General features: G+C 39.0%; 1 protein-coding gene across 5 annotated transcripts in view; it reads right to left on the minus strand.

Moving 5' to 3' along the window:
• The window catches only part of CARMIL1 (capping protein regulator and myosin 1 linker 1), a 489,111-nt gene that overhangs the window by 49,103 nt on the left and 426,227 nt on the right, over positions 1-13,781 (minus strand). For all 5 annotated transcript variants that reach the window (XM_075826549.1, XM_075826548.1, XM_075826545.1 and 2 more), the window contains 3 exons: positions 12,587-12,685; positions 12,113-12,241; positions 11,891-12,019 (listed from right to left, as the gene is read on the minus strand). In XM_075826549.1, the coding sequence (XP_075682664.1) occupies positions 11,891-12,019; positions 12,113-12,241; positions 12,587-12,685 (357 nt within the window). The remainder of the gene's footprint in view (positions 1-11,890; positions 12,020-12,112; positions 12,242-12,586; positions 12,686-13,781) is intronic.

Consider the following 13,781-nt stretch of genomic DNA (forward strand, 5'->3'; position numbering starts at 1 on the left):
ATGCCAAATGTTGGTCGTGCCATTTGTGTGTCTTTTTGTCTAAGCATATATTTTCGACATAAAGTAAACCAATCACAATTACATTACAACAGTTGAAAATAAGCGGAGTTCTGTGTATCAGGATAGCGGAGCTGCTATTATTTAAATAATCATTTATAGTATCACTATTACTTCTAAAATTACCATAATTAATATAGGCTTGTCTCGAATATTAATCAACATTTTTGTAAAGGTCCACTGCATTTTTCTGGGCACGTTTTTGCACATGTATTCCGGCCGCAAGTCCCAACCCGACTGCAGATCTAAGGACTCAAACTAATGGCATCATAGGAATCTGTGATACTGTTAAATCAGGTCATTAGACCCAAGGTTGGGCCAGGACTTGCAGTCGTAACACACATAAGTTCTTTGTTGTTATTGGCTTCCAGCAAAATAATGGAGACATAGAAACACTATCGAATGTAGTAGAAGAGCATTATAGAATAGCAGAAACATCTGCTTCATCAATAATTCAGTGCCATATGCTTTCACATGCATTAATATTGCTGATCGCTCAATAAAATCAGCCATTATTTACACACTTAATATTCTCCTTTTTTCAGATTTGTTATATATTGCGTAGAAAGTACTGGCATCAGATAAATTTAGCTTGAGGCCAAATCTTTTGGGAAAATCTAGAGTTTTTCTTGAGATTAAAAAGAAGGATCAGAGATTACTTTCATGTGTAAATGAGCAGCACACATTTCTGTAGGTTGTAAAGCCATAAAGTGAAGACCTTTATGTCAGATCATCCATGAGCTATTTTCAAAGCTGCTGTTAAGGCCCCATGCACACGAACGTGCTTTTGCGGGAGAATTGCGGCCCCATTAATTTCTATGGGGCCATGCACACGACCGTAGTTTTTACGGTCCTTGCATGGCCTGGGAGCCCGCACCGCAGAAAGAACGGGCATGTCTTATTACGGCCGTCTTCTGCGGTCCGGGCTCATTGAAAATAATGGCAGCGGCCATGTGCATGGCCCGCGATTTTCGGGCGGCTCGCGGCTGACTGCCCACTGCCGGCCGACCCCGAAAATCCCGGCCGTGCACATGGCTACGGACATGTGCATGAGGCCTTAAGGCTCTATTACATTGGGCAATAATTGGCTGGTGCAGCGAGCGCCGATCAATGAGACATCGTTGATCGGCGCTCGTTTGCTCCTGTCACACGGAGCTATGGATGGGGACAAGCAGTCGTTACACAGGGAGATGTGCTGCCGACAACGATAATATATAATTTTTTTTAAACAATACGATCAGCAGATGATCGAGCGTTTGCTTGTTCATCTGCTGATCGCTGTCCTGTTTACACAGGGCAATTATCGGCAACAAGCGTTCTATGAACGCTTGTCTACCCGATAATCGCTCAGTGTAAAACCCCATTTACTGAACTTAAGCCAAACGTTAATTAATTGCACGAACCATTACACAAACTGGGTCCAGTACGCCTTTTAGTTCAGATCAAGATTTGTAGAACTAGGACAGCTTTTGGTTCATGTTATCCATTTAAAAATACTCCATAGTCGTGACTTAATGGACAACTCCAGTCAAACCGGACCTTCAGATTTCTCAACATAAAGCTGAAACATCCCAAACAAGTTATAGCCACAAGGTCCCAGGAAGCGGAGATTTATAGTGCTGTCAGTTTTTCAAGGACAGTTAGTATGAAGTCCTCAGCAAATAACTCCCAATATCACATCTTTCTCAACCAATGTGCATATTAGGGGGCTGGAGCAGGTTAACTGAAGTCAAAACAGAACTTTTAGGATTGGAGTTGTCCTTTATTGTCATTGTTTCATTACATGCAATTTTTACCCTTCTGGTAACATGGATTTTGGCCTTTGCTTTGAGCTTACGATATAAAGAGGCAATACGAATACAAAAAGATCATGTGGTATAGAAACAATATAACATTATGGTACGCTGCGAACTTTCATAGTGGATTTAATCCTCGAAAATGACTTTGCAATTGGACTTGCCTTGACTTTTTCAGTAAAATCGCAGAGGAGAAACTCTGCTACATGTGGCCTTAGCCTTAAAGAGGCTCAGGCCACTTATAATGTGGTGACAATCTTGTACATGATGTGATCGGCGCTGTAATGTAGATTACAGCAGTGTTTTTTATTTAGAAAAACAATCATTTTTGACGGAGTTATGACCTATATTAGCTTTATGCTAATGAGTTTCTCAATGGACAACTGGGCGTGTTTTACTATATGACCAAGTGGGCATTGTACAGAGGAGTGTATGACGCTGACCAATCAGCGTCGTACACTTCTCTCCATTCATTTACACTGCAGATAGCGATATAGTTATATATCGCCGTAATAGTACGTCACTGGCCGCTTATTCCAGCGTAACTTCGCCGTACTATTACTGTGAAGGATCAAACTGTCACTATGTGAAATCACATAGTGATAGCGACATGGTGGCAGCTGTCAGTGATAGCTGACCGCCTCTGTTGCCGGGCTGGGGACAGATCTGCATGCCCCGATGTCGGCGATTGCTGTGATTGGTCAGTCTTTAGAGACTGACCAATCACAGTTATCTATGACGTAGGAAACCGGAGAAAGCTCCTGTCAGCGTCTCTGATCTCCTCATTTCTGTGAGAACTGTGAGGAGATCGGAGAGTGACAGAAATACAGTGGAAAAACAGCGTTTTTAGTGCCCATCTGCCCTTTATAGTTCCCATCTGCCCTTTATAGTGCCCATCATCCCTCAGAATATAACTAATAATATTCTTTAGTGCCCATTAGGGCCCAGCAGCCCTCTCTAGTGCCCACCAGCCATCTTTAGTGCCCACCAGCCATTTTAGTGCCCACCAGCAATCTTTAGTGCCCACCAGCCCCCTTTGCTGCTCATTATAGTGCTCATCAGTCCTCCCTAGTAACAATCAAACCTATATAATACTTTTCTTTAGTGCCCATCAGTATATTAGCCCCCTTTAGTGCCCATCAGCCCTCTTTACTGCCCATCCTTTACTGCCTATCCTTTAGTTCTGCTATAGATCCTACCAGCACCTTTTATCGTCCACCAGCACCGTTTTCTGCCCACCCTTTAGTGCCAATCAGCACTAGTTCAACCTCGCCCACTACTACCATATATTTGAGTAGTAGTTTTGTGGGGTTCTACATTTTATCTTCATAAAAAAAATATAAAAAAACAAAACAAAAAAAAAATAATACAAAAAAAGTTTTAGTAATTTAGTAGTAATTTTGTGTGCTACTTTTGCACGTCAGTTTCCTTGCCAATACTGTTACGGAATTTAGTTTTGCACATCAGGATTAGTGCAGTGTTATTACACACCCATAATGTCTCGTCTATTTAGCGTGGAGGAGGCACATGCCATTTTATGTTCAGATACAGAAAGCGCCAGTGAGGGTGGATCTGAGTTTGTGTTATCCTCCTCCACTGATGATGAGGAACCCCCTCAGAAACGAAGAAGGGCTAGTGATCCGAATGACCCCAGCACAAGTGACCCCGGCACCAGTGACCCCAGCACCAGTGACCCCATATGGCTACCGCCTACCTCTTACACACCTGAAATTCCTGAGTTTACCTCCACCCCTGGCATAAAAATAAATCCAACTGACTTTCAGGAAATAGATTTTTTTAAATGTTTTTTTTCGGATACTTTAGTTGACCTAATGGTTGTGCAAACAAATTTATATGCACAACAATTCTTAGGCAAAAATCCGATATCCCATTATGGCAGAACCCAAGCTTGGCATCCAACCAATGCAAATGAAATTGCAACCTTCTGGGGGCTCTTGCTCCACATGGGCCTTGTAAAAAAGCCAACCATCAAATCATATTGGTCCACAGATATTTTGTATGATACACCTGTATTCCGTGCTGTGATGCCGCAAAAACGTTTTGAGGCCCTTTTAACGTTTTTACACTTTGCTGACAATGAGCAGTGCCCCCCACCCCCCGCATCATCCAAATTTTGATAAGCTGTTCAAAATTAGGCCCATCATCAAATATTTTAATTTGTTTTCTGCAGAAGTTTATGTTCCTGAAAAAAACATAGCCATTGACGAATCTTTAGTCCATTTCAAAGGACGGCTTAATTTCCGACAATATTTGCCAAACAAAAGAGCCAGATATGGCATAAAAATATATAAACTGTCCGAGCGCCAGTCTGGATACACACACTCCTTTCGGGTGTATGAGGGGAAAGACAAACAGATTAGTCCCCCAGAGTGCCCCCCAGTTCTTGGCACAAACGGTAAAATAGTGTGGGACCTGCTGTATCCTCTGATGGATAAGGGGTACCACCTATACCTCGACAACTTCTATACTAGCGTTCCGCTTTTTAAGTGCCTTGTTGAAAGGAAAACAATGGCCTGTGGCACTGCTCGCAGGAATCTAAAATACCTCCCAAAGCCTTTTCTTGCTGAGAAACTGTCAGTTGGCGAAACCAGGGCACGATATGATGAAAATGTGCTCCTGGTAAAATTCAGGGACAAAAAAAGAGGTCCTCATGCTCTCCACAATACATGGCAACACCACAAACCCAGTTTCAGTGCATGGAACCAGCACCACTGTTTCAAAGCCTGTATGCATACAGGCCTACAACAAGCATATGGGAGGGGTGGATTTGGGAGATCAACTAATGAAGCCATACTGTGCCATGCGAAAGACGAAAGTATGGTACAAAAAACTGTCCGTATATTTAATTGAAATGGCCTTCCTCAATTCTTTTATTTTGTACCGAAGTGCTGGTAATCGTTCTAGGTACCTCGAGTACCTTGAAAAAGTAATTAAAAAATTAATTATTAATTATTAAGACCAAGAGGAAGGAGCGAGTAGCAGGGCTTCAGGAAGTGAGGCAAATAGAATTGTCCCTGGCCAGCACTTCCCCAGTGAAGTCCCCACAACGGAAAAAAAGAGCCATCCACAAAAACGATGTCGCGTGTGCGCGAAGACGGGTATCCGAAAGGATACGATATATCAATGCAGCACTTGCCCCTCCAAACCAGGGCTTTGCATGAAAGAATGTTTCAGAATTTACCATTCTTCAGTGGACTACTAATTTTTTTCATGGCATTTTCAGGATGTCCATATAAACTTCATCTTAAATTTTATGTCACCTTCATTTAAAAATTGTCCACTTGTGCACCAATTGGATATATAAAAACAAAACAAAAAATCATTATACCCCTAGATGAATACCACCATGGTGGCCCAAAATCACCCAAGCAAAAACTAGGCCTTGAAGAGCCTCATGGTACACCTTCACTTCCGGGCCTCACCGTGTGCCTCAATACAAAAAGGTCCTATATAGGGTATCAATGAACACAGGGGAAAAAAATGAATGAATTGTGAGTTCTTTTTTTTTTTTCTCATTGGTGCTTGATACATCCCCAAAATGTTTCATCAAACTCACGCGTTTTTAAAATAAATAAAATTCTACCAATTTGGTTTTAATTCCTAATCTGAAAAGTAAAATTCTCACTATACCCCTAGATGAATACCTTGAGCGGTGTTGTTTTCTTAATTGGGTCACATCTTGGGAGTTTCCTCTATATTGGTACCTCATGGGCTCTGAAAACACAATATGATGCCTGAAAAATATTCCAGCAGAATCTGTGATCAAAAACCAAATGGCGCTCCCTCCTTTCTGACCCTTGCCATGTGCCCATATAGCAGTTTACAGCCACATATGGGGTATTGCTGTAATCAAGAGAAAATGGGTAACAAATTGAGCAGTGCTCTTTCTCCTATTGCCCCTTGTATAAATGAAAAGTTTGGGGCTTAATCGACTTTTTATTGGAAAAAATGCAATTTTTCATTTTCACTGCCCAATGTTTGACTTCTATTAAACATCTGTGGAGTCCAAATGCTCACTACACCCCTAAAACAAAATCCTCAATGGGTGTGGTTTCCAAAATGGGGTCACTTCTTGGGGGTTTCCACTGTACTAATACCTCAGGGGCTCTTCAAATGCAACATGGCGCCTGAAAACCATTCCAGCAAAATCTGCGCTCCAAAATCCAAATGGTGCTCCTTCCCTTCTGAGCAGAAGTTTATGACCACATATGAGGTATTTACGTAATCAGGAGAAATTGCTTTACAAATGTTGGGGTGCTTTTTCTCCTCTTTTCCTTGTAAAAATTCTATGTTTTTTCAGAAAAAAAGTATATTTTCATCTTCACAGACTAATTCCAATAAATGCAGCGAAAAACCTGTGGAGTCAAAATGCTAACTATACCACTAGAAAAATTCCTTGAGGGGTATAGTTTCCAAAATGGGGTCACTTTTGGTGGGTTTCCACTGTTTAGGTCCCTCCAGGGCATTGCAAACATGACACGGCACCGAAAACCATTCCAGTAAAATCAGCACTCCAAAATCCAAATGGCGTTCCTTCCCTTCTGAGCCCTGATGTGGGTCCAAACAACAGTTTATTACCACATATGGGGTATTGCCGTAATTGGGAGAAATTGCTTTACAAATTTTGGGGTGCTTTTTGTCCTTTATTCCTTGCAATAATTCGAAATTTCTACGTTTTTCCAGAAAAAAAGTAGATTTTCATTTTCACAGACTAACTCCAATAAACATCGCAAAATACCTGTGGGGTCAAAATGCTAACTATACCCCTAGATAAATTCCCTGAGGGGGTGTAGTTTAAAAAATGGGGTCACTTTTGGGTGTTTCCACTGTTTTGACACCACAAGACCTTTTCAAACCTGACATAGTGCCTAAAATATATTCTAAAAAAAGCAGGCCCCAAAATCCACTAGGTGCTCCTTTGCTTCTGAGGCCTGTGTTTCAGTCCATTATCACACTAGGGCCACATGTGGGATATTTCTAAAAACTGCAGAATCTGGGCAATAAATATTGAGATGCGTTTCTCAGGTAAAACTTTCTGTGGTACAGAAGAAAATGTATTACAAATGAATTTTGTAAAAAAAAAATGAAATTTGAAAATTTCAGCTCTACTTTCCTTCAATTCCTGTAAGACGCCTAAAGGGTTGAAACACTTTCTGAATGCTGTTTTGGATACTTTGAGGGGTGCAGTTTTCAAAATGGTGTTTTATGGGGGTTTCTAATATATAGGGCCCTCAAAACCCCTTCAGAACTGAACTGGTCCCTGTAAAAATAGCCTTTTGAAATTTTCTTGAAAATGTGAGAAATTGCTGCTAAAGTTAAGCCTTGTAACGTCCTAGAAAAATAAAAGTATGTTCAAAAAACGATGCAAACATAAAGTAGACATATGGGGAATGTGAAATAGTAATACCACACAAAATAGTTACTATCTGTTTTACAAGCAGATACATTTAAAATTTGAAAAATCATAATTTCTTCATATTTTCTCTAAATTTTGGTGTTTTTCACAAATAAGCAATGAATTTATCGACCAAATTTTTTCACTTTCCAATATGTCACGAGAAAACAATCTCAGAATCAATTGGATAGGTAAAAGCATTCCAGAGTTATTACCACATAAAGTGACACATGTCAGATTTGAAAAAATGGGTCTGGTCCTCAAGGCCAAAATGAGCTGGGTACTCAAGGGGTTAAGGCAAGCTCTGAAGTCAACAAACATTTTACAGCCTGACAGGTTTTGGATAAAGTGTAATGATTCTTTACAAAGATGGACTAGACATTTTTAGTCTATGACTAGTATAGTATGGACTATGTAAACTGTGTAGAAAAATCCTAGTCCAATGTGTCACTTTGAACATGGCTTCCATATTTTCTTAAAAGGAAATATCTCATGTATTTAATTTTAGTTTCATTAAGTAGATTTAAGTATGTAGAAGGGAATTAAGGTTTTGTTCTTTTTTATAATTGTAGCTATTTCTTTTTTCTTCTTTATCTTGCATGCAGTGGCCATATTGGAGACACACACTTCCTTCATGCATTACTTACTGTATATAGACAGTACAGCGTGGTGTGTGATAAATGGCAGCTGCTATGAATAGGGGTTAATCAAGGTTTCCAGGAAGTGATAAAGTACAGCCCCTCCCCCAGAAACCAGGCAGTAACCAGAGAGGTGCATACAGAGCCTTATCTGTGTATATAGTGTATACCTTGCCTTATCTAGGCTTCTAGCAGTACAATAGAGCGGTCATTAAATCATCCACCTTCTAATAATGAGATGACTGCTCATTCAGTGTATATACCGTGTAAAATCAACTTTAGTCAAACAAAATAGGTAGAAACCCCAGAAAACAAAAAATAAATGTTTGTAATTAAAACCTGATTTAAATAATATGTCCTTTTCTGATAATACGTTAGGGCTGATTTCATAAAGTCTCTGCGCCCAAAATGTGTCCAAAAATGTGCCACATTTGGCGCATTTCATTTTAATTATATTTTTGGAACGCTCTAGACACTTGAAAAAAAGTAAAAAAAAATGTATCTTAAAAGTGGTAAAGGAGGAGAGAAGTGTCCAGCAAGTGTAGTTGGATGCTACAAATTTATCATACAGCATTCACCACTGTGCTAAAATTGAGTAAATCTGCCCCATTATCTTTAATAAAACAAAAATTGGTTTGGTAGACAATTGCCGGTAAAATAGAATATATAATTTTTCTTTCAGCTAACACACACACACACACATATACATATATATATATATATATATATATATATAAAACCACCTTCATTTTCACAAGACCCAGTCCCAGTTCTTGAACCTGAAAGCTTGTAGATAAGGGCGCCTGGAGTGATTTTTGGGTGGCTCAGGACGGTGTTGTATTGTTTAAATTGATTATTATAGAAATGAAGCGTGGTAACATAAAATTCATGATCAAACAAAAAGACGAAAGTGGGAGATATAGTACATAGAAAGTGGAGACCCAAAACAAAAGCCCACTGGGATATATTTTGGTTTTATTTTCTCTGCCTTGAGTCATTTAGAACGGTATTTTGTATAGAATTACATAGTTCATCTCCTCAGAGCAAAGTTGTTATGTTGGTCAGAAGGCAGAGGTGGTTAATTTTGCTGTAATTAAATAAGAAATTGTAAATTCTGAACAATGCTAGATTACTTTTTCGCACTGCTAACTTTTTAAGTCAGTCATGCAATAACACAATATCATTTCTCATAAAATGAAAGACAGATTTCAAAAGAGATTTGGTTTTGCCCTATAGCATTAACATATTTGTTTTTTCTTGAAGCCTGGGCAAATGAAATTAACATTATTTCAATGTGGCTCCCAATTTGCATTAAGGTTATGTGATTTACGGTAATTGAAATGCTAAGTTAATAAGGTAAAAGAAGCGTTTGTTACATCTAGCCCACAGAGCAGTGAAATAATTAATATTGCTCACACACATATAACAGACTTCTTGGAATTTAACACCTAAGCGGATTATTCTCCAGTCACTGTATTCCATCTCACCACTTCAAGCCAGTTTTTTACCCTGGTATAATATAACTTATGTAACCCATTTCTATATCCATATTGTGCATCCATGTAAGGGACTAAGGCACTAATTATTTCCATGGCTTAATTATGGTTTGCAGTCCACCAGAGAAATTGGTGAGGGTTTTTCTAGAGAACCATAATGGTGGTCATCGACATTGCCAAATGGCAGGTGAGGAGCAAGGGCCCACATACAGTTCTGCACAGGGGCCCTCTACTGTCTATATTCACCTCTGCTTAAAAAAAAGTAGAAAAATTAGCTTTCAGTAAGGCATCTGCATTGACTTTAGTACCTAAGTGTTGTGATTTTCACTGGAGAAGTGGATCTAAGCTGCAATTGGTTTGGTGCAACTGGGGTGCGGAGTTTAAGTAATCTCCCCATTCTTCACCCTTATCCACCACAAGGTATGAACTTTCCTGGTCAGACTTCCAGTTCGCAGTGCCCAGAACAGTCACTGATTAGCGGAGGTTGTGCTATAGCCAGGGATTGTCAACGAATTAGTAGTCAGGAAGTCACAAGCCAGAGGATGAGGCAGGACAGTAGTCAAGAGTCAGGCCAGGCGTCAATACCAGGAGTAGAAGCATAGTAACCAAGCGACAAATCCAAAGGCTGAGACAGGAGCCTAATCTAGAAACAGGGCCACAATCAGGAACAGAGATGAAACAAAAGATGTAACTTGATCTGCAGGCGAGGAGTGAAAGCTGGAGCCCACTTTAAATAGGTCACCAGGGGCGACATCATCAAGGAGGGCAGGTTGCCCCAGCAACTGAATTCTGCAGGTCGAGCAGAGGAGGGCGGCTGCGGCTGAATCCAGCAGGGCGGTGGATAAAAACAAGCGCAAACGAGGCGGCAGCCGGTTGCCTAGCAACAGATGCGGCCACCCAGACGCACCACTGGAACAGGGCAGAGTTAGTAAGACTAAGTAGGTAATGAAGTGGGATGTCTAAGGAAACCAGGACTGCAGCAGAGCTACCAAGGGATTTGGGAGGGAATTTGCGGGTATGCACTTTACAATTACTGCACCAAAGGTGTTAAATTCTGACTTTAAATACTGAATTCTGGCAAGTAGGCAAATTAATTATGGAAAAGGTAATATAAAGCAGAATATAATCAGCAAAAAAGGCAACTTTTTGTTTCAATAAGTTTTTCCTTACCTTAAAAGCACAAATGTTTTCATTTATTATTTTTTTTATTACGCTGTAGATATTACTCAATGGCATCCATGAGGAAAACATGAGTTAAAAAAAACACAAAAAAACAGGCGCGCGTGCGCACGCACACAGCAATGTGTGGATGTGAATTTCATTAATTCCTAGTGACTTCGTCTGTTGTACATAGGAGAGCAATACAAGCACCAAATAGAAAACACCAATCCAGCCCACAAGCGCATTTCTCTATTCTTTCACCATTGTACCAACACTAGATTGCTGGTTGATCTACATCATCATTAAACATTGTGTTTCACTCAATAAATATCCCAACCACCAGGCCGCCACAAGTCATGACCTGTACTATTCAGCAGAAGAAAAGGATTTTAAACAGCCCCAATACATAACCGGGTAATATTTCCGGACACAGAATGCCATAAACTGGGCTTTTGAAGCCATTAATACTTGGTTACATCTCCCATGCGGAATAAATATTCTTTTCTACATCATAGTTAAATTTTTGCTTAAAAATCGGTATAATTCCAAGAGTAAAACATGTAACCTCACATAATGCAATATTACAACAAGAGCATTAAACATTAATGGAAAGTGTAAGTGAACTTTGTATAAATAAGTAATGAAAGGAGATAGAACATTAATAAGCAATTGATGAAAGAACCTGTACCATTCACAGACAACTGTATGATCCATAGAAAAGGAAAAAGATTTCCCTAGGAATTATTTATGCAGATGATACCACTCAATTGCATCCATACTAATGAGGTCATTAGGCTTCCTATAGATAATCCCATGCTGGCTTGGCGGCTCTTCAAGCATTATAGGCAGACAATTAGTGTATACAGCGAGATAATCGCACACGGATATCATCCCCCACTTATCACTTCCAAACATACATTTGGACTAATAGATATAGCGGTGAATATTGATTCAATGAAACCCCAACACATAGTTGCAGTACAACCTTATGGTTTATCTCAAATTGTATTGGACTACAGCTATTCGATGCTCAGATTTACAATATTTTTCCATTTGCAGAATTTTTTGTAGAGAGAACATAGATCATTGTGTTTATATGTGACTGCTTATTTTTGTGCTAATGTTATATATATATATATATATATATATATATATATATATATATATATATATATATATATATTTTAACTCAAAAATGGGTCCTACTGAATTCATCAACACCCCCTGCAGTTTTGAGCTAAAAACAAAAATAAGCTCAGGGTCGTGGTTCTATCCACCCATTGTATTTCTAGTAAAGGAGCAATAATTTATACTCTACACCAATACCTTTAACTGATCATCTACAACTCTGGTAACTTCTCCAGCCATTGACTCCAATGTCTCTTGAATTGGGGTTGGTAAACTATTTGCCCCAGCCCATGCTGCTCCTCCAAGGTGATATAAATTTGGCAAAAGCTGCAACACACAATAAAGATACATGTATATAGAGATCAGCGCTACATTCCCGAGGTAAAACTTCTCCTACAAAATAGTGTTAGAAGTACGTACTGTTTTTGAATTCTTAGCATCACGCATGAGTTTCTCTGCGGACTTGACATCTTCTAGGACGAAATCAATGCCACAGTTTCTTAGTGAGTTTAGATGGTCTTGAACTTTGACACAAATACGGTCAATCATCTGTAAAGTAGAAAGTCATACATATGTGATTACAAGATTTGTAGGCATAGACGAAATTACAGTTCTGATCATTTTAAATCTAAATGTAATTCAAATTTGAAAATTCTTCCATTAAAAAGTACAGTAGGACTAAAAGACTTTATGACCATGGAAAATGGACACAATTGCATTTTCAGCTTATCTCTCATCAGAAAGAAAACTGTAATATGTCAACATATATTACATCAACAACTGCAAAGTAAAGACAAAATGCTCAATTATTGTTTTAGTCATAAAAATAAAAAAAATAAAAAAGTATACAAAAATATGGTACATTCCGTTCAACAATTTATACGGTCTGCTTACATGTTGAGTAGTGCTGGTTACAATGCTTTGCTGCAGCCTATAGGCCTGCTCTTGAAGGTACTTCCTCGTCTCATGGTTCCTCAGTAAATAGTTTTCAATCTTTGAATTAAAAAAAATAAAAATTGTTTTTTTATTTTTTTAAATGATATCAAAAGAACCCATTATTACCACAGTAAACACAAAATGCATCCCTGCGAGTAGATCACTCAGCTCACCAAAATGGCATTTCATTACAAAGAGCATGATTGCCTATGAAAAAAGAAAAAGGGTTTCTATACCGATAGGGTCTTGAGCAAAATCGAATGACTTTAAAATAATTTGTTCGTTAAGGGTGAATTAAATGCATAGGCCAAAAACATCAGTCAAGGACAAAATGTTAAACCATTCAGATGTGCCACCAACATTTAGCCATATATATTACCTACATGTATATACCATAATTCATAATTAGAGGAGGACTGAGTGGTTGAGCTGGCAGTGCCTGAGTGCCGGTCAGCTTTGGAGGAGATTACTCCATAGTTTGCAGCAGTGGATTGGATTACTTTCTGCTTCATTGATCACTTTTGACTTTCTGATTAATAAACTGATTAAGTGATGTCACAGCATTAGGAAAGGTGACATTATAAATTCTATTCTGGAGGCCAAGGACAGTCTCAGCCTTCCAGTAGGCAATATAATGTTAATTCCATTAGGCAGATTCTATTTTTTCAAAGTCTTTAAAAATTTTAAATGATGCAAATAATGTAAGAATCAGATAACCATGATGCATCAGCTTTGCTAACAAAACTAGTACTCCTGGCTGACAAAGGGAAACCACAAGAGCTGTCCTTGTTAATTAATGGGGCGGGGGGGGGGGGGGTTTGAATGTAGGAAGGATGTTTCAGTATATTTTTGTGCTTTTCTTATATTATCTGCAGAGAGGTGTACATGGTAATTATAGCTTGAAGACATTGACCAAATTCTGGAATTGTGAGGTCATGTATGAGATCGAGTCACAAAGGCAACTCATGACGACGCAACTGCTGGCTTTAGACACATTTTTTCACGTTTGTATTGACAATACTTGCGGTTACAAGTTTCTATAATATAAAATAACACACTGGATGTCCAGGAAACTAGTACAGTGTGTTGCAATGGAGGCGGCTGAAGGTCATATCTCAACACCTGGTCCTCCATCTGCGGCCATTTTCAGGAT

Source organism: Rhinoderma darwinii, chromosome 5 (genome assembly GCF_050947455.1).
Source record: "Rhinoderma darwinii isolate aRhiDar2 chromosome 5, aRhiDar2.hap1, whole genome shotgun sequence".
NCBI lineage: Eukaryota > Metazoa > Chordata > Amphibia > Anura > Rhinodermatidae > Rhinoderma > Rhinoderma darwinii.